The sequence below is a fragment of the Perca fluviatilis genome, chromosome 16 (assembly GCF_010015445.1).
Source record: "Perca fluviatilis chromosome 16, GENO_Pfluv_1.0, whole genome shotgun sequence".
Taxonomy (NCBI): Eukaryota; Metazoa; Chordata; class Actinopteri; order Perciformes; family Percidae; genus Perca; species Perca fluviatilis.
Genome location: NC_053127.1, coordinates 12,261,675 through 12,289,612, shown reverse-complemented (window position 1 = coordinate 12,289,612; position 27,938 = coordinate 12,261,675). Strand labels below are relative to the sequence as shown.

General features: G+C 39.2%; 1 protein-coding gene across 2 annotated transcripts in view; it reads left to right on the top strand.

Annotated features, from left to right (window-relative positions):
- The window catches only part of pof1b (POF1B actin binding protein), a 31,691-nt gene extending 3,753 nt beyond the window's left edge, over nt 1-27,938 (top strand). Inside the window, exons 2-13 of one of the 2 annotated variants that reach the window (XM_039777715.1) lie at nt 42-119; nt 12,944-13,203; nt 14,249-14,282; nt 15,120-15,200; nt 15,356-15,448; nt 16,716-16,829; nt 17,499-17,651; nt 18,772-18,891; nt 19,747-19,878; nt 21,246-21,319; nt 21,884-21,998; nt 23,947-27,938. In XM_039777715.1, coding sequence (XP_039633649.1) covers nt 42-119; nt 12,944-13,203; nt 14,249-14,282; nt 15,120-15,200; nt 15,356-15,448; nt 16,716-16,829; nt 17,499-17,651; nt 18,772-18,891; nt 19,747-19,878; nt 21,246-21,319; nt 21,884-21,998; nt 23,947-23,952 — 1,260 coding nt within the window. In that variant the 3' untranslated portion in view covers nt 23,953-27,938. Of the gene's footprint in view, nt 1-41; nt 120-12,943; nt 13,204-14,248; nt 14,283-15,119; nt 15,201-15,355; nt 15,449-16,715; nt 16,830-17,498; nt 17,652-18,771; nt 18,892-19,746; nt 19,879-21,245; nt 21,320-21,883; nt 21,999-23,901 lie in introns of both variants that reach the window. The other variant, XM_039777714.1, reaches the window with a different exon arrangement.

Here is a 27,938-nt window from a genome sequence, read left to right as displayed (position 1 = left end):
AGTCTCTCATTATTCTCTCCCTCCTTTCTCTGTTATTTCAGAGCATCAGCGGGAAGTCTTCAGTGTTCAGTCAGTCGTCCAGTCCTATCAAGAGCCCTGAGCCAAGTGCTGAGGAGGAGGCAAGGACGCACACACACACACACAAACACACACACACACACACACACACACACAACACACAATACACACTAGAAATTCACCTCCCCATGACTGAAACCCTCAGTAAAGACATACATACGACGTACATCTACTGAAGCCATTTTGAGTCAAATCAATGGCGGCAGTTTGGTTTGTGCCTTGGTGCCAACTCTTCAAATGATTCACAGTTTAAAGTACAACCTTTCTGCCGTACATGGAGCTGTTTCTTTAAAATGAGAAACTAAAAGAAGAAGAAAAATGCAGAGAGGGGTGTGAAAAGTCCATCTGTTCAGTACAGACACACAGCAGCAGGAAACCTTCAACATGGGAACATGTTCAGTAGCACAACAGGTGTCTTTTTATTCTTTACTATTCTTTTTTTTATATTCTCATTTCAGCTGGGGGGCGATTCACTGCACAAGCATGCTCTTTTGTGCAGCTACGCCCTGCCTTCACATTCACGTACTTACAACAGCACTTTGTTCATAATCACTGGACTGTCAACTGTCGCAACACTGACAAACCATTCGGGGTGGGTATTAAATAGGGGTGTGTCCAGCCACTTCCCAGAGGCCTTTGCTGTGTGTGGGTGCATTCCTTTTTATTTCAACCTGTAGCGTCATGTATATGTGGCTGTTGTCAAAACTGGGAGGTTACCTGATTTATAGCAGCTTTGACAGCGCTTTGATGCTGTTTGTCTTGTCATGTGAAAGTCATGTATCGGTACAAAGTAATCGTAATTTGTATTTTAATTCCTCTGTTGGAGTGACAGTCTCATCTGCAGTCCATCGTTTCTGAGAAAAATATTTGAAATACCTTCTTCCGCAGGTGTTCTCCTAAACTAAACATTTCATTTGATCTCAGTGATCATTTTGGCAGCATAGTTAGACACCTTATGGCTGCAACTAATGATTATTTTCATTATCGATTTGACTCTTTTAGCTTTACATTTAATTGTTGAGTGTATAAAATGTTAGAATGGAGAGAAACAAAGCCCAAGGTGATATTCCACTGTGAGATTTGTAATCTTTCCCCTAACATCATCTGTGGAGTGTGCGCTGAAGTCGCTGCTGCACCTAATCTGTCTTTGGTTCCACAAACTCAGCATGTCTTGTGTCAGCTGTATCTTTAGAAAATAATTTGGGCTGTGACGCCTCATCTGCCAGTCAGCTTTTCTCAACAAGGCTTTCTTTTGATGATTTTATTGTTACAAAGTCAGACGAAACTGGTTGTCAGGGAGACTCGTTGACCACACCCCTCTGTGTTTTCCTGTTAGAGTGGAGAAGGAGTGTTTCTCACCCTGGTTGGGATTCGATTTTTACGTTTCAGTTTATCATGTATTCATTTTTAAGACAGCGGAAGTTATTTTGAGGGTCCTGTAGTTCCGTGTGACTTCTGTCTTTGGAAACTTCGGATTCTTGAATAGCAGTGAGGAGTTTCTCGTCTCACGTCATGCCTTTGTAGTAAAAACAGACACACTGGTAATGCACGCAAGTTTGAAGTGCTAAAAGTGTTTTTTGTGTGTGTGGAAGAACAGGTAAAAAAGACCCATAGCTGCAGAAGTGTTAGTAAAATCTGTTTTTAATGACTGGCAGACTCACTGAACTTCGACAGGGTTCCAGGAAATAAAAGGTGTCAAAATATAAAGTGTAATTACAAAACGGTAAATTTATATTCATGAGAATTTCTTTTACTGCTTTAAAAAACCCCAGATATACATCAAGAGCAATAAAAAAACCCCTGCGGCAACCACAGATAGATTTGGAGGGAGCGTCCCTGTGACTGTATGAAGGGATGAAGTACTATACAACCATATACCAATCAATCAATCAAAACACATATATATATATATATATATATATATATATATATATATATATAGTAAGGCAGCTTTCATACAGGTTAGTGCAGTTCAAAGAGCTTCACAGATGAAGCTCTTTAATAAGACGAAGTGTAGACGTTCTAGATGTAAACCAATACAAATAAAAAATATACATATCTATCACTACAGAAATACCTAAGTCCTTTACGTAGAGTGGCCGTGATCAGCTGTGCTCGGTGGAACCCAGGGAAAATCTAATAAACGATTTTTTGTTTTGCCGTTTTGCTACGCTTTTCGGGTTGAGCGGTGTTTCTTCAAAACAGTGTGCAACAGGCTTTGAGGAAGTTTTCTCGCGTTTGGTTGGTGTCCAAAGTGTTACCCGATCAGCAGCGATGATTATGTAAACTCTTTATAATGAAAAGGTAGTGCACTTGCGTACACAACACTGTGTTCCAAGCAGCACCATTGCAGTTTAAATACATTTAAACATTTCGCTACGTACTGTCGGGGCTGAACGTGCCCCCAGGTCAGATCGCACCAACAGCATCTGAACGCTAACAGAATATGGAATTTGTCTCAGCTTTATAGAATGAGAATGAGAGAAAATGCAAAATGACTTGCTTTAACCAATTTTGTTTGTTTATATAACAAAAAAATATCATGTCCATGAGGCTGTCCTCAACTTGACAGATCACAGGTAATGAACCATTTTTCATATTCCACGCAGCAAAGTTCAAGCTGAATGCCAAGTTTATGTTATGTTCATGCTTATATAAATGGCGTTCCTTAGCTTTAATAATTAATAATACCACCAAATAATACGCCCTAGCTGTCAGGTTGGTAATCTTTAGGTGTCCGGTATTTCTCTTTGTTGCATTTAGTGTTGCTTTAAATATGACTAATGCGTTTTGACTGTAGCTGAAGTTATACCTTAAAAACAAGTCAGTTTCCTGTGACAGAAAATGTTTAATTTTCAGGAATAATATGAATCCATACCATATACTGTGTGTTGTTTTTTCTTTGAAAAACAAATGCAAAATATCACATTAATGGTAACTGTCTTAACACCTGCAAAATGTGGTGTTACAGTTTGGTTAGAGGAGGGATTTTTTTTCTTTTTGAACTTTTTTTACATTTAAAAAATTGTGATTTAGATTTTATTAAGACTTCTCAAAGTTTAGACTTTTTGTGGTTTCTCAACGATGTGACAACTTCTTCAGATGTTGTTGTAGTTTTGAATTAAGCCTCTTATTCATGGTCTTTAAGTCTTTAGACAACAGTTGCTGAAAAATTGGATTGTTGCTACAAAACATGATTGATTAATAAGGATCAGTGACTCTCTGTCTGAGTGGAAGGTGTGGTAAACCAACAAAGCCAAAAACCAGCTTCGTTTGACAAATTCGCCTCGGGCTCAAAATCAAGTGTTTCGTAGTTCTGATTTGCAACTGAGGCCTACAGAGATCAAGATACCTCGGAAATGAATGGTAACCACTGCGATTAGCTGCATACAATTTGTTTCCAGCTAACTCCCTAATGTAAAACTCCTTCGTGAACTTGGCAGACCAGAGAAGAAAAACTCGCAGGACAAGTTTTAAAACTGTAACTACAGAAGAAAACCTTAGCACCTGACAGTAAAGGGTTTCACTAACTGGATCATGTCACGCCACACTGTTAGTCAGTCAGTCAGCCTCCTCAGTAATTGGTCGACCCATTCCTGACAGCTCTGCCTGCGGCTGGAAGCTGAAGTTTACAGGTTTGAACAAGCCAGAGCCATAACTGTATATGTTAGGATATTAATCACCTGCAGAGGGGTGTTTGAATATTTCTTCTGGGGCAGTAAAATAGGGATTCCACATAGCAAAAGATGAATATCAGACAAAAGAACTGAGCTTTATGTTTATTTAAATCTGTTCATGGGCCTCCATAAAAAATATAAAACACCACCAACCTATAACAACAATTGTTTCACATGTCTGCTAAAGCGACATATACTTTTTGTATATTTGTGAACTTGGGCAGTTTTTGTTTTCTTCTTCTTTTTCTTGGTTTGGGTTAAGCCCCTTAGTTCTCCTTAATGCTGCAGCATACAGTCATATTTCAGACATTGGTTTGTGTTTTATCTGGATAGTTTGGTTTCTGTTTCATTATTAGCAGCTGCTCTAGTTTAAAGTTTACCAGCACTGAAAAGAGGAAAGCTAATGTAACTAAATGATTCACTTGGCTCAATGAAGGCAACGGTGTTTGTGAAAAGAGCTTACACGTGAGGAAGTGTCGATCTGAGGCTCAGAAAAATCTTTAACTTTAGACATCTATTGTCATTGTGTAAGCAATCAATTTGGAATGGATCAAAGGTCAAAGCCATATTGCTCCGACAAAAACGCTGAGTGAAAGGTGTGAGATTTTCTTGAGCAGGTTGAGGTTCAAGCTTGATTAAGCAGGATTGACAGACATGCTTGCTACTGTGAGGATGGAAACCGTCATCTGTATCTGAGAGATGAGCTTTAAAGTCCCTTGTCCCTTTAAAAATAGTTTTGTTTGTCTGTGCTCAGCTGGTTCTTAAGAAGCTTTTCTCACCACTGCAGGGTTTGTAAAGTATTTAGACTTAATTACAGGACGGTGAATGAGGGCGTCACGTTGTGTCCTGAGGGAAGAACGCTAAACAGTGCGTCATTTTTGAGGTGTCACCCAACTAAATTTACAGCTTTGCACCTGATTTTTTTTTTTTTTTTGTTTTTTTTTTTTGTTGTTAAAAAAAAAAAAAATTTTTTTTTTTTTTTTTTTTTTTTTTTTTTGCCCCTTTTTTCCACAGTTTTTTTTTTTTTTTTTTTTTTTTTTTTTTTTATTTTTTTTTTTTTTTTTTTTTTTTTTTTAAAAATATAAAAGTAAAAAATTTTTTTTTTTTTTTTTTTTTTCTTTCTCATGCTGAGGAGGGTCTGGCTAGTCCACACAGCAAAAACCTGCTGTGGTTTATTGGCATTTCTTTAAACCAATCACAATCGTCATGGGTATGCGCTAAGCTCCGGGATAAGCCGTGGTGCCGCTGCAAAATAGCCTCGGGAAGGAACTTGTTTTGGTGGAACGTGTGTACTTTCAAAAGTTGTTTTAGTCGTGCGAGAGAAAACTCAGATTGGACAGATAGTCTAGCTAGCTGTCTGGATTTACCCTGCAGCAATCTGAGGAGCAGTTAACCATAGTCCTCATAAATAGGGCTGGGTATCGTTCAGAATCTTTCGATCCGGTGCCAATTTCGATACCTCAGTTTCGATACCAATTCCTAATGATACTTTTTTCGATACCAATTCCTAATGATACTTTTTTCGATACCATATGTTTTAAAATCCATTTCAACATCAACAAAAATACATTAAACACAAAGCTTTTATTTTCCACCTTAATTGTGAATCAAAACAGTTATCAAAATTAAAACATTCTGGTAAAACTGCTCATTCAGAGTAACATTAATAAAAGTGCCGTCAGTCAGTCATCAGGGCAGAGAAACCACCGTTGTGGCTGCTTTTAAGAGGAAGTGTAACGTCAACAGCACCGCGACCGCTTTCGGCTCGCCATTAATATCATATCGCAGCAAACGCTGTCTGCGTGAAGTTTTAAAAAACTGTAACCACACTGGAAACCAACCGTGACTCTCTGTGACTTCAACAAAACTGCAGACAGTTTACTCCGTCCGCACCTCTCTCTGTGTGAGTGTGTGTTGGTCGGAGCTCCGCTCTGTGTCAATATGCAGAGAGGACAGATAAGCTTGCGCTTACGCGCTCAGACGCTTTTGGAACCGAAATTTGGCACCGAAAGATAAAGAATTTTTTCGATACTCATAGGATTGAAGTATTTTTTTCGATACCATAAAAGTATCGACGTTCGGTACCCAGCCCTACTCATAAATCAACCGGAGTTCAAAATTCCAACACAAACAAAACGGGAAGGTAACGGACATCCGGCTGAAAAGAGTGATATCCGGCGGAATTTCCGACGGCAACAGAGCAATCTCGGAAGTGGAACGTCGTGGATATACTGTAGACTAGCTCCTCAGAGGCAGCCGATGATTTTAAAGATACAGTGTTTGCAAAAGTTGCTTGTGTAGAATGTTGTCTACATTTACACACACCCTCTTGACTGAGCTTACTGAATTGTTTTCATGCAGATTCTTGCAGCTGAAAGTTATCTGTATGTTTTTGTCTTATCCCATCTGTACGCCATCTGCTCCACTGGCTGCTGCTGTTACAGACAAAAAGTCTGAAATCTGGTGTAGTAAAGTCTCTTGTCTCTCCATTATCAACCTCTAGGGTTACTCACAATCCTGAGAGCCCAGCTCTCTCGCTCTCTCTCACACACACACACACACACACACACACACACACACACACACACACACACACACACACACACACACACACACACACACACACACACACACACACACACACACACACACACACCTGACATGGTGAAGAGGTGACAATGTATTGGGTTACTGGTGTTTTAGGACGCTCCTTTCACAGCCTGTAGATGTGAAATGAGATCAGTGAGCTTCTGATCCTGATAAGACTTTAAGTGATTTTTGTTTGCGTTTGAAACAGGAAGGTGCTGCTTTTTGAGCCTTAAAGAACACCTGACGTTTCATCTCATTTGCCTCCAGACAAAGTGAAAGACAGTAAGAAAAGAAAAAAAAGAAAGAAAGTTATCTTGACCTCTCACTGTAGTCCATTAACTTGTTGGTCAAATGGAAGGGGGAGGTTAAAACACTATATAAACAACTATATACTGCAGACAAACTTATTTAGGGCTGTAACTAGAATTCATTATCAAATGAAAACAAATGGAAACTGCTTATTACAAGTTTTCCAAAGAGGTCAAATTGTTTATTTTTTTATGTGAAAGTGCAAATTCCAAAAGGATTATTTTTTACAATGATACAAAACAAAGAAAAGCAGCAACATCTCACATCTGAGAAGTTGGTTACAGAGAATTATGTACATTTTTGCTTCATAAATGATTTTAAAATGGTTGTCTATTAATGTTGTGAACATTGAGAGATTATTGACATAGTGTCTCGTCTTACTTTCCTCACCCAAGTGCAAGAAAATCTGCCATTTCAGTATTGTTTCCAATACAAATCAACTTAGTGTCGTCTAAAATCAAGTTTAGTTTTTTGGTTTTCTAGTGGAGTGACCGAACTCAATCTTCTTGTTTTAAAGATACAGACACTTATGTGTAGAAAATTGGTAAATTTATTTCATGTGTTTCAAAATAGTACATTTGTAGGACTCAATTTAGACAGAAACTGAAAGGTTTGGAAATGTTTTGATAGTTTTTTTTACCCATGTTCACACACACACACACACACACACACACACACACACACACACACACACACACACACACACACACACACACACACACACACACACACACACACACACACACACACACTCTCCTCAGCTGCATCTCTAACCCACTAACCTCTCATCACCATAATATTGTTGTTTCCCTCCCAGACATTCTACACAGCAGCATGATCTCAGGTCTGCAGTGGATCCATGGAATTTAGCATCTGCAAGTTAGCTGCTTAATACACTCTGTCAGAGTCCAACTGAGACATGAACAAAATGAATACATTTCAGTTTCAGTCTTACAGTTCTACAGCTTCTGTGTCCTTCAAGCCAACGATTCTCAAACCCATGAACAGTATTTCAAGATGGTTTATTAGTCGGGTTGTAAACATGTTTTTACGATTTCTTTTCTGAGGTTTTCCTTATGAAATATAGAACATAGCTTTACAAAATACTGTTTTCTTTTGTTCATTTTCTAATTATTTTTTTTTCTTTAAGTTTTTTATCCAAAATGAGGGTTGTCTACAGATAGTGGATATCGTACACTGTACAGATTGTAAAGGCCCTTGGAGGCAAATTTGTGATTATTTGATTTTGGGCTTTATAGATATAAATAAATTGACTTGACTTACGTACAATATATGCCATGAGATAGACATTTGTCACCATCAAATCTTTTGCTATAGTTTTGCTACCAAGGTTTTTTATGTCTTTAGTATTTCTATAAATCAGTGGTGGGCAATATTGCAAATCAGCGAGCAGGAACACATTATGGCAACATTGGATTTACAGGACATTTGAATTGATGCAACAAAATCACTTTGTATTTCAGGTATTTAATTGACTAGATTAGTAATTCGTAGGAGGAACTCAGAAAAGTTGTACATGTAAATTATTACCCAAACCCCCACTTAAAAAATAGTTTTGAAAGGATGGGATGAATGTCACTAAAAATAAACAATGTGCTAATGAGCTGATTGTCCTCGAACCGTCCGTCATCACTTTCCCTTTCTCTGCAGGAATGACAGGCATGTTACCGTAGCAGCCACAGCCCTGCAGCGCTGAGACACACCCACCTCTATGTAATCACATACCTATACTCCTTAGCCTTACTGTGTTACTGCTCACTTGTTTGTTGTTCGCAATAAATATCCAACAACAACATTGCAGTAATAATAGCCCCAGAAGTACCAACTGTTGGTCCTGCTGTGACCTTTGAGCTCTGCAGGATCATAAACCAAACTCCCAGTTTCACATTAACTTCACTGCAGCCAGACAGCGTTTGGCTTTACAACCTCACGTGGTCAGATACCAGAGTGGGGTGTCAGTTGAGTCCCTTGCCTTAGCCAAGCCTTTATTCTGTGAGACACTGTGAGATCGGAATCTGTTTTGATAAAACAATAAATCCACAGGTGCTAATTTCAGTGTTCCTGGGATCTTTCAAGCGTTTAGCCACCTCCCTGCCTATATTGTTCTTCCCTTCTGTAGTGTTCCTTGACAAAAATACTGAAGCTCAACTGCCGTGCCAGTGTTTTTCTGGTAGTGATAAAAATTTTTTTTATCTTTCTCCCATTGGTTCTGCTACATGGGTTGTGGCTACAGGAAGTGCACTCAGTAACACTTTGAAACAGAGACGGGAAACATAGGCATCTGGAGTCTTTCTTTTCCTATACTCTGAACTATCAGTTTATCTGGAGCACTTATGCAATCAGATGCAGCAATCCTATATAGGAAGCTTTTGAATATCTTATTCATTTTTTTTTTTTACATTTTACGTACAATTATTTGTCCCTCTCTTGCTAATGTGGATAAACAAATATTATAAAAACTTCTCACTTCAGCCTCAAAAGATGACCACAGAGTGTCAACAGAAGCTGAACATGACATTGGAGCGCTGCAGGGCTCCATGCGGGCCTTGGTGGCCCTCCAATGGTGTAAACTTATCTTCCCCGGGGGCTCATGTGGAATCTGGCTGGACCGCTCTGCACAGCCACAGTTTGGATATTTAAGAAGGCATGACATCAGACTTTCTTTTGTTACGGGTGAAACCAAGATAAAAACCAAATAAAGCCAAGTCACCTCTCATAAGTGAGGAAATATATATAGGGTATATAAATCCCTCCATTTCTTCCTTTCCTGATGTTTCCAAAGGAATGTAACTAATCTTTTTAGTATGAACTTCCTTTGTATCCCAAGATGAAAAGGAGTATTAAGATCATTTAGTGTAGCCATTAGGGAATGTGAGTTTAAAATCCCACATTTGATCGGAAGGGAACTGAGCTGGCTGGCTCAAAGCTCACTTTGCTTCAGGATTTTTGCAAAGCTACATTTAAAACCCCAAAGTGCTGCTGTAAATAAACACAGAAATACATGCAGTTAGGAGTTTACTGGCTAAATCTCTTAGCAGTTGTTGAGCTTGCTAGCTTAAGAGAAGCATGACATTATAAAATAAAAGTGAGATGAAATTAAAGGGTCATAAGGAAAAAAATGCCAGTATGAACCTAACATTTCTATAATGCTTATCTATAATGCTTTAAAATAACAATGCATGCAGCTCTGACTCTTAATTTAGTGCTGGGCCTGTAATAGTTCAATATTTCAGTTACATCTCTTAAACATTAAGGTTTTTTGCTGGGTTGAATGCTAGAATTAAAGATTAACACTCCCTATGTTAAGGCAGATGCATGCTGGGACACATAAGCAGCTTCATGTACCTGTTTTTTTCTGGTGTGCAGATTTGACATATTTTAATGTCATAAGCTTGTACACTCTAATGATATATTGCATTTGGAGGGACAGGTAGGGGCCTTGGTGCAGTTGCAAGAAAAACAGCTGCACCCTTGGATTACATTTGTATCCTTAAAACGGGAGGGTTAAATCAGGCTAAAAGTAACAAACAGGCCTGTCAAAAAACCCAACCAACCATTCTTTTACAAAAAAAGAAGTGCCAAACTTAATTAAAAACTTCATTCTGTATCAGACTTAATCCAACTCAGGGCTTTCCCTCTGCTTAGATGAGAAATCAGGTCGTCTTGTAGCTACAGGAGAATACTGAAGGCGTGGTTGTAACTGAGAAGAAATGATTTGTAAAACAACCCGTTTTGTAACAAAATGCATCACAGGAGCCAAAAATAGAAGAAAAGAGGTTGAATCAAGTCAATGCAAACATTGTAAATAATCTCGGGCGTGGACCACCAGCAAACAAAGGGTGTGAGTGTTTGCAGAGAGTGAAAGTGCTTTCTGTGTGAAGAGTACTCACAGCAGGCAGCTCAGCGTGGGGTTAGATAACAGGTTACACAACAACAATTTGACTCGACTCTGTTGCCAAATGTAAGTGCCTGACGAGCCAGACCCACATCAAGATGTTGGGTCTGGGAACTCACCATTGACAGGGCTCAATCTGAGGGTCGGGATAAACGGTTGTCTTTCAAATTCCCTCTGCACGTAATAGGATAGCGTTACAACCAGGCAGAGCAACGAAGAAGGTAGCGAAGCTAGTTGATAGATTCTACTGTTGCCGTATCCAGTCGGCAAAACTCCGAACACATCTTCCTTTTTTTAAGAATGATTTCTGTGCCTTTCTTTGTTCTTTTCTCAAAGAAAAGTCTTCCAGAAGACCGCTGTTCAATTCAATTCAATTTCAATTCAATTTTATTTATAGTATCAAATCATAACAAGAGTTATCTCGAGACACTTTACAGATGGAGTAGGTCTAGACCACACTCTATAATTTACAAAGCCCCAACAATTCTAATAATTCCCCAAGAGCAAGCAATGCCACAGTGGCGAGGAAAAACTCCCTTTTAGGAAGAAACCTGGGACAGACCCAGGCTCTTGGTAGGCGGTGTCTGACGGTGTCGGTTGGGGATGTGATGAACAGTGTCAATAATAGTCACTTTAAAGATAATGGAATAGTGACTTCAAATGATGGTCGTAGTAGTTCATGTCATATCAGGGAGCTGATTCCCAGCAGCAGCAGCCATAAGCCCGCCCGATTCTATACACGATGTGATTGGCCTGACCAGAGTTTGGTTTTTCCAGCTCGCAAGCCAGCGGAGAGTGCCTAGACCCCCGTGGCTGCAAATTAAATTTGCTGCCGCTAGGGTGCTTTTAGATTTCTAGGCTAGCCACATGTAGAGAAAAGGAGGTGATTGGTGTGTTTGGCTTAAATCAGTGTTTCTCAAATGGGGGTACGTGTTCAGTTACAAGGCTGTAGTTACTTCTACTGTATTTTTTTCCTCTCCAAGTTTGTCTCCTTTTTTTGAAGGTTTTGTCACTTGTTTTGACCTATTCTTACCTTTCTTCCTTCCTTTTTCCTACTGTCTTTTTTTCGTTGAAGTTTTTTTCTCTTTTTTTCAGTTTTTTTCTGCTTTTTTCAAAGTTTCTGTCACTTTTTTTAAGTTTGTCACTTACTTGAATTTGTTTTCACTTTTGTCACCCTAGTGTTGCTTTTGTGACAGTTCAGGGAATTAGAGGAACCATGGGCGGTCTAGAAAAATATTTATGGGGTGGCGAGAGGGGGGCAGGAATTTTTGAGGGGTGGCAACATATGGCAGACGTATATATACTGAATTTAATCACAGTTATCACAGTTTGATGAAAAATAGTATGTACACACTACAAAAAGGACACAGGCTGCCATTTACAAACTCATACAGACAAACTTAATCTCATGCAATCAATGTCCTGCATTTGAGGCGTATTCTTGCCTTACATCCTTTTTTCTACCATCTTTTTCCAAGGTTTTGTCGTTTAAAAAAAAAGTTTTTGTCGCCTTTTTTCATTAGCATTTAAATGTTTCCAGGTACAAGGCTATTTAGTAAATCTAGCGCTGACATCGCTGTATTGTTCCTCTTTAAATAGACTTTTTTTTCCTACCAAAAATTATTCGCGCTGGTTACATGGCTTAAAAAAACTGTTAAAAAAAAAGCTTGAGAACCACTGGCTCAGATCATGCGTAGGTGCAGCGTGGACTGTGCCGGATGGCAGGTGGAGATCCTGAGACCTCCGGTTTTATCAGTGAGCTGCCACTAAATCTGCTCCTCAGATGATCTTTTTAAAAATGATCCTGTTTGACAGAATGCTGAGGAGGGGGTTTACTTGTAATGCATTTTAACTTAATTACTTAATTTAATGTTAATTACAGGATCAGAGAATCCAAACTAATGATGAAACATTACATCATCACACTAACATCCAAAAGACATTTTGTATTACATGTCCTTGGTCATCTGTTATCTGAGTTAAATGAGAACTTGTTCTACAAAAACATGTTCATACACACACTGTTTTGGCACAACATAGTGTAGATATCACTGGGTGAAGTGTGGACTTGTGCACTATTACGTCAATATGACCTCATCTGTTAATATGTCACTATCAAGCTGGTGATCTTTGTCACTGTTGTTTTATGTCTTTTTCCCAACTTGTATTGTATCCGGCAGACACTGGGAACACTATTATTAATGTATAAGTTAGCAATGCATGTGTCCTGACTGAAACTTGCTGTACATACAGTTTATAAGGATCAAAACATGAAAAGCAGAAATGTACTAACTAATCTCATTCAGGCACAAAAGATAAACATGCAAATACATAGTGGTTAAAATCTGTCTCTGTCCTGTTCCTCCAGGAGGAGGAGGAGGAGGAGGAGGAGGAAGAGGAGGAAGAGGAAGAACAGGTGGAGGTGGAAGAGGTCGAGATTGTCAACATCATACAGCAGAAGCAGCAGCCGCTGGAGAAGATCTCCAGGACGGAAGTGAAGACCGAGCTGAGGGAAATTCCCCAGCCGACCAAGTTGGACACGCGTTACTTTGGCGAGCTGCTGGCCGATGTCTACAGGAAGAACTGTGACATCCACTCCTGCATCTCCGAGCACGTGTCCAAGATCCGTGGACAGTAAGTACATGTGCATTTTAGGCATATATATATATATATACATATACATGATGTCCCCAGTCACGCAAAATGAAATAAAAGAAAATAAATTGATATTTTTCTAGACGTCATGCAGGGTTTTCTTACAGATTAAGAACTTATTTGGAGGGTTGGCCACACCACAAATCCTGACGTCAAACATTTACAAGCAAGCATCTGCTGAGGGAGGTCATTTTTCTACTCTATACGCCTGTACATCCTTCGGACGTTTCCACTGAAGTCTGTTATAGTTCACAGAATTGCAGAGGTGTGATTCTGTTCATAGGGCTGGATACAGTAACATCAACATCAGAGAGGAATAATTAATACTTTCTCAGCATCCACAGGAGGAAGTCCAACACACAGGGAAACAGTTTAGTGCACAGCGTTTTTTCAGCACTGTGAATAAATAGAACAAAGCAAAACTAAATCAAGATGACTGAAAAGCTGGTGAATCAGTTACTACAATATCTATCTCGACATAACCGTAGAGAGATATTGTGAGGGATCATAATGTTGTGGTTGATTTTGTCAGATTCTTTTTTTTCCTGGTCTTATTTGCTGAGCTACAGCATTTCTTTTGGACTTAATTAACTGTTCTAGTTGGTACTGGTAGTGGTACTCATTCTAAATGTGAGTACCTACCTACTTTTTTTTAATTATATTATAACCTATTAATGTAGATAAAATGTCCTGAAAATAGTCCCCAACAAATGCACATTTCCCCCGTTTATTAAAAATGAAACTAAGTATTTGTGACACATTTTGTAGATTTAAGATTCTTCAGTAATGGGCTCGGCGCTGAGTAGACTAAACAAACTAAGGTGTCTTATTTTCTTCAAATGCAGTTTGCTACGAGTCATGAACATGAGCATATCAGCATTATACAATTCTTTTACATACTGTACTTACTCCCATCCCCAATTTAATGTCTTACTAACTGATGATGGTAATCCCCTTATCACACACCCACATACACACTCACTCACGCTATCCTCATTGTTTGTCTTTCCTCTCTGTGTTACAGGAATCACCAGCTGGATCCCAGCAATGACTACAAGGTGAGAAATGAACCGGCATCACACACATCTGATAAATGAATCTGAACAGAGCTCAGCAGACACACCTTCATCTGTGTTCAAAGTCCATTTAGAGCCTGTATTTAAACTATCTTTTGAAGAATATGAGATTAATACATGTAAAAACAATCCAAGGTCATATTTTTCATGATGAAAAATTTAAAACATTCAGCTAGCTTCTGTTTAAAAATCAGAAATGAACTGTCAGGACATTTGTTTCAGTGGTTTGATTCTTCACTGAAAATATTCAGCCAGTACTTTTCTTTGTGTGTACTGTATGTTCTTGTATTTTTGTAATTTAACCTGTTACAACTCTGACGGCCCGCCAGCTGGCCAGGCTGACATACTATCTCTTAGAGGCTGTAGCAGGTTCAGTTTTTCTAAGGAATCCTTTGGTACCAACAAATGTCATGCTAGCATGTTGGGTAGTGGGTCTAATAACGCTCCAGAGTTGGGCAAAATTTTGTCGAGGGAAAAACTGGCATGGCCATTTTCAAAGGGGTCCCTTGACCTCTCACCTCAATATATCTAAGTGAAAATAGGTTCTATGGGTACCCACGAGTCTTCCCTTAACAGACATGCTTTATGCAAGTTTTTATGATAATGATGCAGTTTATCATGCAGTGCAAATGGGTTATTTTAGTAGAGGTCAAGGGACCAAACACTTTCTCAAAAATATACAAATCTGTGTAAACAAATTAAAAGGGAGAGTATTTTCTTCATCCTTTATTTTACAAGCGACAGTTTTATTCATTTGTTTCTATTGTGTGTGTGTGTGTGTGTGTGTGTGTGTGCGTGTGCGTGTGTGTGTGTGTTTAGGTGGATAGAGAGGAGGTGGAGGCTTTGCTTCCCAAAGGAGCCAGTGAACTGACCAAACAACAAATCCGCTACCTGCTGCAGGTGAGTGAGTTATTGATCATTATTCCAATAAAACGACACTGAAATACATTTTGTGTAATTGTAACACACTTTCCAGTTGGCCAGAATATGACATACTGTGATGATGCACATCATTTATGGGTTAATTAATCTTTCTGTGTGTGTTTCTTTGTCAGACTCGTCTCACTGCAGATAAGAGCATGCGCTTACTGCTGTCCACCTTCAGCAGTCTGAGAGAGGAGCTCCTCCACATGTCTGAGGACCTGCGGGTAAGGTCTAGTTTTGTCACCATTACTGAGATTTAAAAACTCCTCCCTCCTTTGTGTGGCCCAACCGCTGACTCTGTAATTGCAGCTTTAAAAGAAGCCAGATGGACTTCACGGTGGCAGTAGAAAATAAACAAACGTGTCAGCAGCATCAAGCAGCATAGCACTCAGATCATCGGAAACTGGTTCCCTAAATTTGCCTAAAAAAAAGCTTTATCATATCGTGGAAAGATTAATTATTAAGCAGTGGTGGAATTACTATTCAGATCATTTACTCAAAGTACTAAAACAAGTAAAGATTTGATGTAGTTAAAAATGCAAAAGTATTTCTTCAGCAACATATACGTAAAGTTCTTATTAATAGTCCGATCTAGAAGATCTTTACGGCAGTTTGGCTCAGGTTAGAACAGTCCCAAACAGCCGGCACAGCACATTATAAGAGCCTGCAAACAATTATGTGAACTAATTGAATGCTTTAGTGCAGGGGTCTTCAACGTTTTTTAGGCCAAGGGCCCCTTAACTGAAAGAGAGATGGAGCAGGGACCCCCTACTACATATATTGTATAAAATGAAGTTGCATATTAAACTGGGCCCACAATAAAATGTGGGGCAGTCTAAAGCCTTTATACATACCTTTTTTGATAGAATACCAAGCTATTAAAATAGCCTAATAATTGTTGGCATGATTTTCTACTGTAAATCATGTTTTAATGTTAAACATACTTGTGACAGTGAATCCTTAGGATTAACAGTATCTGTGGATGGCCTTAGTGACTACCTTGACTATAGGCCAAGAAGCAGTGGGGGTTTATATTTGCTAATAATATGTTGGATTCATGTTAAGACTTTTAAACTTTTGAAAAAACTTTAAAAAATGAATAATAATTTGGAGCCCCCCCTGCATTGACTCTGAGGACCCTCTAGGGGCCCCGGACGACCTATTGAAGATCCCTGCTTTAGACGATAGGCGGCCAGATAATAACAGCTTATTACTGCCAGTGTTAATATGGTGTGGTGGAGTCAGTATCTCTGTGTGCTTGCATTTCTAAACTTTTATTTAAATTAGCACGAAAAATATGTTCTGTTGTTACTCTCTTTTTATAAAACAAAAAGAGACATAAACACAAGAATATCACAGGTTTCCAATTCCTCTACCCACCCCAGAGAAAACACTTCTCCAATTCCCAAAGATTCTTTTTGGTAAACTTGAAAAATGATGCCAATGTATTACTGTCCAAATGAAGATATGTCTGTCTTTCTGTGGTCACAGCGTCTGGAGAGTGACAAGGAGTCTTTGGAGAGAGATCTGAGTTTCAAAGCAGACCAGGCTCGGCAGTATGACTGCCTCCTGGAGGCCGTCCGAGAAAACAACAGACAGCTCCAGGTACAGTATACCTGTGTGTGTGTGTGTGTGTTTGTGTGTGTGTGTTTGTTCACAGTAAAGTTAATGATCAGGGTGTTTATGTCATCACTGAAGGTGTATTTACTTTTATTAAAATAGACCAGGATGCCTTGCAGGCCCTGGTGTCTGTAGAAAGTTAATTTAGCACAGACAATTGACACAACACTGAAAAGTAATCATTGTATTCTTTTGTATCTTATTAAAAGAAAACATGTATATGCAGAGAGCCGCGTGTGTGAGCACATGTTGGGGTCTTAAATTTTACAAACAACAAAGGATACATATAAAAGGATAATTCCATCCTATAATTCCTGTCAGTTACTGTATGATGACTTTGTACTCACCAAGATCTGGGAATGTGGCTACATTGCTATAACGAAGTCCAATGGGAGGACACCGCGAGAAGTCAGATTATTTGACCCATTTTATTTGGAGCGCCTGCACCTGAAATGTTGGAAATAATCCCTCATTGCACAGGAAATGTATGTGTGTGTGCACAACTACTGTACGTCTGGATGTTTACAACACACAGTTTGGGTCATAATTAGTTTGCCTTTGTTTTCTCTTCCAAATAAGTTTAACCTGGGTGTTTCTGACTTCCTGTGTTTGTGTTTGTGTGTGTGTGTGTGTGTTTGTGTCCTCCCTCTCCAGGTGTCTTTGAAGGAAAGCAGCAGCACCCAGCGTTCCCTGGAGAGCCAGCTCCTGAGCGCCCGAAACAGCGACTCGAGCCGCGACTTTAGGATCAAAGAGATGGAGGGGAGGATGAGAGCGCTGGAGAAGGAGAATGAGATACTCCGACAGAAGGTAACACGCCACCTGTCTGACCCTCCCAGTGTGTTGATCAATTATCTTAACAAATAACTGGTGGACAGGTTACCTGCGATAGAGGACACAAAGTTTCCTGGTGCACTGAGCTGTCTAGAAGTTTGGCAAACGTCTGACTTCTGACAGACTCTTGATAACGCAGCTTAAAGGATTATTGCTGACCCCGCTCGTGTACCGCAGGCGTGTCAGACATGTTTTTCACTTGCACATCTCACGCAACCGATACCCTCTTATTCTAATCTGTGCAGCTGTCTGCACCGGCTCTGTGCAGACTTGCTTCCATAGACTCACAGCCCCGTCTCACGAGCCTAAAAGTGACCTGAAGCATTTCAGTTCTCTTTTATTTTTTTAATACATAAATGCGAGGTTAATACCCAATAAAACATTACCATTTTACAACTTATTTTAGGGTTTATCAACTTTTATCAAATCTTATTATCTTCCTTGTACTTGGATTTTATGGTTTGTGATGGCATGTTTTCTCCTTTATTGTGGTTTATTCATTTATTCTGTATTGTGTAATTGTTATATCAATGGTTATATAAATGTGTAAAGCGTTCTGGAAAGTTTTTTTTCCGAGGGGGAACATTGTTTAGTGTCAAAGGAAAACGGCACAGAAGTTTGGCTGCTCCTTTGCTGCTGGACACTTTGAAATGCTCAGACAAGACAGAACCGGTATAGACAGACGCTTCAGTGTCAAGTGCGCCGCTGACATGATGTATGCGGTCTAGATGAGGGGTTAGACTTTGGAGAACAGTTAGTAAAAAAATACTTGCATAATCCGTGGGTTTAGAAAAAAAAGCTGCAGGCAGTCCGCATTTTAAACCGTTAACTGGCTCTTTGATCTGTGACTGCCGTTACATTTCAGTTTTAGAAGCCAGCTTTTGACATAAATCAATCCAACAGAAGTTATTACATGATTGCTAGATAAAATGATTCATTTTCCATGTTCCAAACTTTTTTTTTTTGAGACACTTAAATGTTGATAAGGCGATCCAAATAATTGATATCAAGACATTGAGGCAGGAAATGTTAGCTCTGCAACAGGGATGATGACTCACTTTTTCTTTCCCTCCTTTCTTGTCAATCTGTCCTGCAGCTGGCAGGCCAGGGCAGCAGCACCAGCCTGCATATCAAGACAGAGGAGTTGTCACGTCAGTACAAAGATCAGCTCAGCTCTTTGAGACAAGAAAAAGACCAGGAGATACAGAGGCTGCGGGTGAGAATCAAAAGATAATCAAATGTCTCAGGATGAATTGTAAATACTTGGGAAATTGCTGTATTCAACAAACTGTTTGGTCTACCGTGCCTTAATCAGGGCGGGTTGAAGGCCTGCCTTACTTTATCCTGTCTTCATCAAGACAGGCTACGCACACACACACACACACACACACACACACACACACACACACACACACACACACACACACACACACACACACAAAGACAAACATTGTGCTAAAAATACCCTCAGGGACGACATCTTGCAGAACAGATGTGGTAAGAACAGCTTACTTAAAGTGCTCATATTATACTCATTTTCAGGTTCATACTTGTATTTAGAAGTTGTACCAGAATAGGTTTATGTGGTTTCATTTTCAGAAAACACCATATATTTATTGTACTGCACATTGCTGCAGCTCCTCTTTTCACCCTGTGTGTTGAGCTCTCCGTTTTAGCTACAGAGTGAGACATCTCACTTCTGTTCCATCTTTGTTGGGAGTAGCTAGGTAAGGACTACTAGCCAGTCAGACGTAGAGAGTATGAGGGCGCGCCACGCTAGCAGCTAGGCGAGCATTATAACGAGTGTTACAAAGTGATGCACGTTTGTCACGGAAGTAAAGGCTGGACTACAACAGAGCTGTTTGGAGCAGTTTGTGAACAGTGTTTTCTGTTGGAGATGGTAAGTCCCTTTGGGGTGGAGTTTGGGCTTTTTCACTTTGTAAACCTATAAGGTGCACAAAATGATATATAACACAATAAAGGAAAGGGGAAAAGACAAAAAGCATAATATGAGCACTTTAAGCTCTCTTTTTACTCATTTGTCCCTCGTCTCTCTCCATCCTCCCTCCAGAACCAGATAACAACGATCAGGACGGAGGTCACCAGCGAGAACTCGTCCTCAGACAAGAGTCTCCAGCTGAAAATCTCAGAGCTGCTCGCCACTTTGCAGCAGCGGCAGACCACCATCACCCGACAGGAGGAGGTCTGTAACATACACTAACACACCAACAGCCACTGTTGCTCAGGGAGAGAATCCGGTTCTCTGTGATGCTGATTAAATGTAGTTTTGTGAGGACTGGCTGATCTCATCAGCACCTGGAGTTTAAATGAGGCAAACCTTTTTTTGGGGGGGGGGGCATTCGAGATCAGAGGCAGTTTGTTCAAAACTGCTTCTTTTAAAAAGGAATTTTGAAAAAGTTGAATTCTAACAAATTTTTCTTTCATTTATTTTAATCCTAAAACAAGCAAATCTAGTTTGCATGTTTCAGCTCCTTAAATACAAATCCGGTATTTATATTTTTTGTCAACCATTTTTGACTGCAGGCTACACAGTTGTGGTATTTTCTTTTACTTAGTTTCCCTTCAGTTCCAGACAGTCATTGGTTTCCATCCACATCAAGTCTGCATTATTTTTTATTACATTAGTTTGGCAAAAGCTTTTGTTTAAAGCAAGTACATGTGGATGGGGAGAACTCAGAGATGTGACCCTGCAGTTACTGCTCTTTAACAGTTTCACTGTCATTACATAGTATTGCACTGTAAGTGCAGATTGATTTGATAAGTCTACACTGACTGCAAAATACAGACTTGATGCCCATGGTGATGGATTACAATACTCAAGCAATTTCCAAGAGTTTGCCAATTGAAGGATGTATGGAAATGAATGGAAACCAATGGATGCCTGGAATGCATGATGAGTTGATACATGCAAAACCTCTGGTCTTTTAATTCTTGTTTGTTGTTGCAGAAAGAAAGTGTGTGACTTACCTGGAATTAAGTGTTTACATCATAAAAACCAACCCTGCTGGTAAATGTGATCGGTTTACATAGAAAGAAACACACACACACACACACACACACACACACTCAATCTCTCACTCTCCTAGGCTTCTGAGCTTTCATTGATTACTTTTCACCTTTCAGGTCCGACTGCATTCTTTGTTTTTGTGCAGCACCAACTGAAGAGGGCTGTCAGTAAATTTAACCTCAGGAATGCCATGTCACCTTAGGGTGCTGACACACACACACACACACACACACACACACACACACACACACACACACACACACACACACACACACACACAGACAAACAAATCAGCTAATTACACGTTTTTTGCATTTAAAAAAATAAAATAAACAAGACTACAAATCTGACCGATCAATACCAACTTTCGGTACTCAAGTGTTTTTGATACTCGAGAGACACAAAGAAATAAATGCAGATATATTATTTTTGTGAACTTCAACATGCATTACCCATTGTATTCTTATGAAACACACTAGTCGTAACAGGGATGACCTGTAGGTGTTCACCTGCTAACTCTGCTGACCTTTTGTGGCCCTCAGGAGATCAGGAAGCTGATGCAGGAGAGGAGCGACAGCTCCAAGAACCAAGTCACCAAGACCATCATCACAAAGAGGTACAATATCAAAGCAATCTACCTGCGATCACAGATCCATTTTTCATGCAAATGTGCAAAATATTTGAAGGTCCCAGCTTCTGAAATCTAGGAATTAGCTGTTTGTTCATGTCTTACATTATAGTTAATTGCATATATTTTGGACAGTTGCTTTAATAAAAGAAGCAGTTTAAATGCTGAAAGTAGCATATTTAGTGATAACTTGGCAAAGCAACAATAGTTTGAAACATACAAATCAACAGGAGAGAAGTGGATTATGCAGCTTGAGTGGATATATCTTAACACAGTATATATATGCAAGCTGACTACACAGAAGAGAACGTTATTATACGGGTGATTGTTTGATAGTAAAAAGATGGAGCCAGAAGATGGTAAAAATAACTAAACCTATGGTCCAGGAGAGGAATAAAAAAAAAGGGAAAAACCAAATTATTATATTACCCTGCAGTGTTAAACTATCCATCCAATGTGTGTGTGTGTGTGTGTGTGTGTGTGTGTGTGTGTGTGTGTGTGTGTGTGTGTGTGTGTGTGTGTGTGTGTGTGTGTGTGTGTGTGTGTGTGTAGGTACAGGAACCAGTACCCTCTCCTTGGCCTGTTGAGCGACGACTACAACGTCACCTCGCCCGTCAAAGAAGCCAAGACCATCGTCATCGAGAAAACTGGGGAGATGTACAAGCAGGTAAACACGGGAGGGAGGGGGAAAAGATAAGATAATATTAGCCACCTACTATTTCTCAGCATACTGCAACATACTGCATGGTAAAATGTTATCGACAAGCACCCGAGTGAGCGGTTTACTAGGACTCATGGATGACTTTGTGTCAGGAGTCTTGCTTATTAATAATGTTTGGTGTAATGAAACAGCAGGCATTGGGCACCGCTGCTGTATGGGAGATGTTTGATGATGAGCAGACTCATTCTGAGAAACCTGCTGGCATTGAGACACCGTGTTAAATTCTGTCTCTGCCAACAGACCACCTTCACCAAGTCGCACCACATTCAACACTGACATAATGAAATGTGGGACACAGGTCAGAGTGAGATTGAGAGGTTTATACTCTAGAACAGAGATCTTCAACAGGGGGTCCTCAGATTTAGTGCAAGGGGGGGTCACCAAATTATTGTAAATTTGTAAATGTTTAAAAAAAATTCTATTATATTCACTAAAATGTATAAAGGCTTTAGGCCGCCCACACATTATTGTAGGCTCAAGGCCAACTCAAGAGAGGTAGGACATTTTAACTCCAAGTAAGGAAAAGACACAAAAACAAAACTGGAATAGAAAAGGTTTTGGACAGGAGTAAAAGCATGTACAGTTTTTAACATGTTGAAATGATACAGCACAAATGGTTGAATGATGAATGGCACCAGGTTGGATCCACCAATACCAACATACACTATATCTGCCTTATGTCTGATTTGGTCTTGGTAAAAAAAATGTTGTGCCATCCGTAACAACTTTATATGTTTATGACTGAATATCCAATAATAGTGATATATAGTAAAAGTAGTGTATTAGTAAGTAAGGAAAAACTTGTTCTAATCATCCAATTTGTAATCAGATGAACTAGAGGCACCTTGTAGTAAAAAGGTGCTGCTGCAGGGTTTTAGGTGGAAGCTTGCAATTTAATGATTTTAAATCTGTATTTTGTGTCCAATGATTCAGAATTATCTGTGTAATATCTAAGATAAATTTAAATGTGCTGTCTATTGCAACATACAGTCTTTGTGTTGCATTTATGGCGAGTGAGAAATGTTGGATTTATTGGTGAAAATCCACTTCAGTTGGTCTCAGACTCATCCCAACTCAGCTGACTTTTTTTTCTGATATGCATTGCATATGCAGAACATAATGATAAAACTGCACAACAGCACTGTTATCTTGTTTTTAACAGTATCTGTGTGCTCTAAGATCAGCCCAAAACACTGACTGACAACTTTCTTTCTGAATTTCACTTAATATTTCCCTTAATAGTATGCCTTACAGGGGCAATGCATCATCCCAAACTACTCAAGGTGTATTCATTTATTGCAAATTAATACATGTAAGGTGCATGCAGGTTATCTTGCCAGCCTGTTCTACTCAAAAGTCTGAAGTCAAAAAGGCTGAAGTTCACCACTACCCCAGGTTTAAAATAGGATCAAAAATCATTCATGTTTTCTTCCAGGTGAGTTTCTCCATGCACTCTAAACACAATGTACATTTGGCTAGAAATGTATTTTAATCCTATTTAGAACATGGGATAGTGGTGCACTTCAGCCTGTTGTGGCCAAAATGAGTATTACAACAACAAACCAAACTCCCCACCTGTTTCACAGATGAAATAAAGGAACTTAGAAAGATTATCCTGGCATAAACATTTTTTCACCTGTTTTTAAGTAAACATCAGGAGAGACACAGGAGAGAAAACAATTGAGATCAGACATAGAAAATTGATCACCAGAATCTTTTTTTCCCTCACTTGCCTTTCAGGGCTTCCGTAGTCCAACATACGTCCGACACCTTCATACTTCTCTTTTTAAAGATGACTCAACATTTGTACAATATGTAACAACTGTACCTGTGTTTTATTTCAAAACAGGAAATCATTACAACCCCTTAAAGACACACTGCTTCTCTCCGACAGGAATGATTAAGAAGACCCAGACGTCACCCACCCTCCCACTCTGCATGCTCCTCCCCCTCCCCTTCTCTCCCTCATCCTTAGGGCTCCCAGGGTTGGTGGTGGTTGAAATCCCTCCCCCAACCCCCCTAAATTTTGGATCATTGGTTCAAATCTTTGGTTTGACCAAATTGGGCTGGTACCCGTTTTATTTGGGCTTAATATGACAAGGAAAGAAATCTATGCTACAGCCAGGAGGTGGTGCAATGAATCATGACAACTGGGAACTGGTTGAGATTTGAACAGAGGACAGTTTTGTTAAAAAAATCTGAGCTGAGATGATTTACTAATTGGCACAAACAGCTACTTCCTCTACTTTATCATCTTTATAACTGTGTTCTGCTTGATTAAGTGAAGGAAAATGTGTATGAGGTTGTTAAAAATAAAAGTCTATGTTACTCTAACATACTCTTTTTCAAATTTTACATGCAATCTCTTGATCTGACTATGTACAATAACACTAAAACATGGCCTACAATATTTCGATGAAGAATGTGTTTGGACCAGGCAAATAAATGATTAGCACTCTGCAGTAGGGTTGGGAAATAACGATACATTGCCTGCAATCAAATCACTAAACGTGATTTTGTGATATAGTGCAAGACAGTCATCTGTGATACATTACAATGCATGTAACTGAAGAGAAGTGGTAGACTATATGTGAAAAAAATCTAGGAGTTTCCTGTATTTGTTGCCTGCATGACGAGGACATTTCACATACAACTGTGAAAAATTATGTGAGGCACAAACCAGGAAAAGGCCAAATGGTTCAGAGTTAAACATTCTGGAGTAAAAGAAAGTTGCAGCTTGGTCTCAGTATCACAGGAGATTGTATTGTGATATATAAATGTATTGATTATTTGTCCCATCCCTACTTGGCAGCTCATAAATTACAGTAAGGCTGCATTCAAGCCTGGATGTTGTCTTCCCTCGAATCAAAAGGGGGATATCCCGAAAATGCTTGGATGAAAGATAGCTGCCAAACAAAGTGAAATTGATGGAGTGTCCCAAATCTATACTACATGCTAATTCTTAGCAGGTTTTGAGTATGTATCCACACATCAAAACCAGACAGTATGTACACATATACAGTTGTTTTGCGAGTGTGGTGGATGTTTTCCAACAAGCTGTGCACAAAAAAAATAAATAGAGGAGCTTCTCACAATAAATAATAATAATAATAAACAATAATTTAAACATGGATGATGGTGAGATTCCTGAAATATCTTAAAAAACAAAAAAAGGTATTACTTCTAAAAAAACAAAACAATTTGCTTTCTCTTTGTGAAGTTTAATTTGCAGTGATGGCATCCGATGTCGTACGTATTGAATCATTTCCTGTTAACGTTGGTAAAACAGAGCTAAAACAGTATTCTATGTCGATTAGTAGCCATTGTAGTACATACTGTATAGAATTATGATATTGTATGGATTTGGGAAAGTTTAAAATGTAAAGTTAGTATTAGAAAATTTGTCATCTGATCAATTACAACGCTACACTCAGGCCCAAAACATGTTTTTCATATAATATAGTTCAGGACCGTTCTGTTTCATCATTAGTTGATCCTTTGCTGAGGGCTCTGGTCTTTACTTCACAAATGTCCTCGCCATGGGGCTTACTGAAGGGAAGACGATGTGCTGGTGTAGAACCACATGCCGCCTAAGTTACCAAACAAGCGCCGCCTCAGCTTCCAGTTGTCACTAATGCACGTTTAGACAAGACTGGCACCATCGAGCATGTAGCATGAGATCCTCCTCAAAGCCACCACAGCCATGTTAGCTCAGGGGATGAGGAAGTGGATGTGTTACTATGATTGCTACTCTGCATGTAAATATGTATGTATATATATATATATATATATTGTAAGATGGGCACGATCAGTGAATGTTTTCTTCTGTGTGACTGTAGTTTAATCAGGTAGTTTGCTTTGCTTTTGTGCTAAATGGTAGTTTCTATCTGTGTAATAGTTTTTAAAAAGCTTTTTATTTTAAGGTTGGGATGTCTTGATAGACTCCGAGGTGCATGGGTATGCGCTGTTCACATGTAGCTCTGATGTGTTTATGTGTGACAGCGGTGGGTGGAACTGGAGCATGGTTTTATGGGGTTTTATGATGGTGGAAGAAACTGTTAAAGCACAATATTATGTAAGATTTTTATTGAGATTTTTTGTGTCTGAGTTTTCCTGGTTGCCTCTGTTCCGGCCTTTTTTTCCATAAGGAAGCATGTTTGGCTGCTTCATGTCCACTAAGAGTTCGTCTTAAAAGGGTCTGCGCCCTGTTTCTCAGATCCACAGGTTGATGGCAGTTCTGGGTAGAAAGTTTTCGGAAAAAATAACACAGAAACTAGCTGACTTTACACTTAGGCTGTTATGAGCCTCAAAGTCTTCTTAACATAGAGACTGCTACATTGCAGACATTTATGTTTTCACCTTCCTATTGCCAATAAAACAAGCATCTATTTGTGGTTCCCAAACCAACTTCATCCACATTATATACGTATGATAGCTGCATATGTATTGATAGTGATAAGAAGATGTAACTTATACAGAGATAACAGGGAAATTGGTTAAACCACAAATACATACAACACAGTGTTTTCTGAAGCATTTCTATTCATCTCTTGTCTGTCTCTCCAGACAAATACACAACTTTCAATATGTGCTAATATGCAACTCTCCTCCTTTTGGTAACAGTCGGAGTCTATGTTTATTTCGTCTTGATCACATAGAGATGACTAATTACTATAAACAGCAGGTCAAACTAAACAAATGGCAGTTTCTATGTTGTGACATTATTAACTTTACCCTGATGCCATGTTGACCATTGACATGTAAGACATTAGAATTGGACAGATAAATACCATAAATGAAAAATGTAAAACCTGTTTCTACCTATGTACGTTTCATAAAGCCTACAGATAAGTTTTTGTTGAACAGACTAATTGTTTCGGTAGTATTTATCAGGTAAAGACAGGAAATCAGTTCAATGATACAGACTGCTGGTTTTGTTCTTCCACCTATACCTGGAGGTTTTTCGTCTGTCCGAGTCATGGATTATGCTCAAGGCCCTTGCATGATTTTACTGCTGGTAGGGGGTCAGGATGAGTTTCAAGTCGTCACTTAATTTTACGTGGAAATAGTTTCAGTTTGTGCAACAGATCCAATTTATAGATGCATGTCCTGTAACTGGTTTAACAGGCTGCAGCATCAGTTACAAGATGCTGAAGTATGTTAAAAGATCATATTTAACTATAGCACCGTGCTTATGTTTCAGCCATACTGTAGACATATTTATTTATTTATTAGGACAAAGCGCATTAATCAACATTTCTGTAAATGCGGCAGTGTTAGCCAGTCGGCTAATTTTCAACTGTAGTCCTAGTTACATAGTATACTGCGCCGACATTCCCCCTCAATATGTGATTAACACTACTGACCGAACAGAACTGCCCAGTGGACACGGAGCCGAATTTCGGTGGAAAGCATGTAAAAAATGTCTTGACTATCATGGGACCTCAAGTGCCTTACTCTGTTAGCAACAAGCTAATGTTGGGCCAGCATCACGGTTTGGTTGACAAAATAGCATTATCATCTGGTCAGTTGGTCAAAATCTATCAACTCTGATCATTTTCAAAATGTTTTGGCAACATGGGACCAATGGTGGCTCTTTGGTTGCCTGAAGGCCTACATTTGTTTGCTCTCTGGGTAATCTCTGAGGAGACCTAATACTGCTTTCTTTGCCAGCTGAGAATAAATTGTATACAGAGCTAAATTAACTGGTTGTAGTTAATCTACAAATAGATGCGTTTCAATATATTTTCATATGCAAACATTTTTTTTTCAGGAGGATCTGGGCTGCTAGCCTGCCCGGCTGCACTGCCTCAGTCCTCTCCAATGAGAAATGTTTCAGCTGTGATAGATTGTGATTAAAATCAGTAATGTATCTATGCAAAAGTG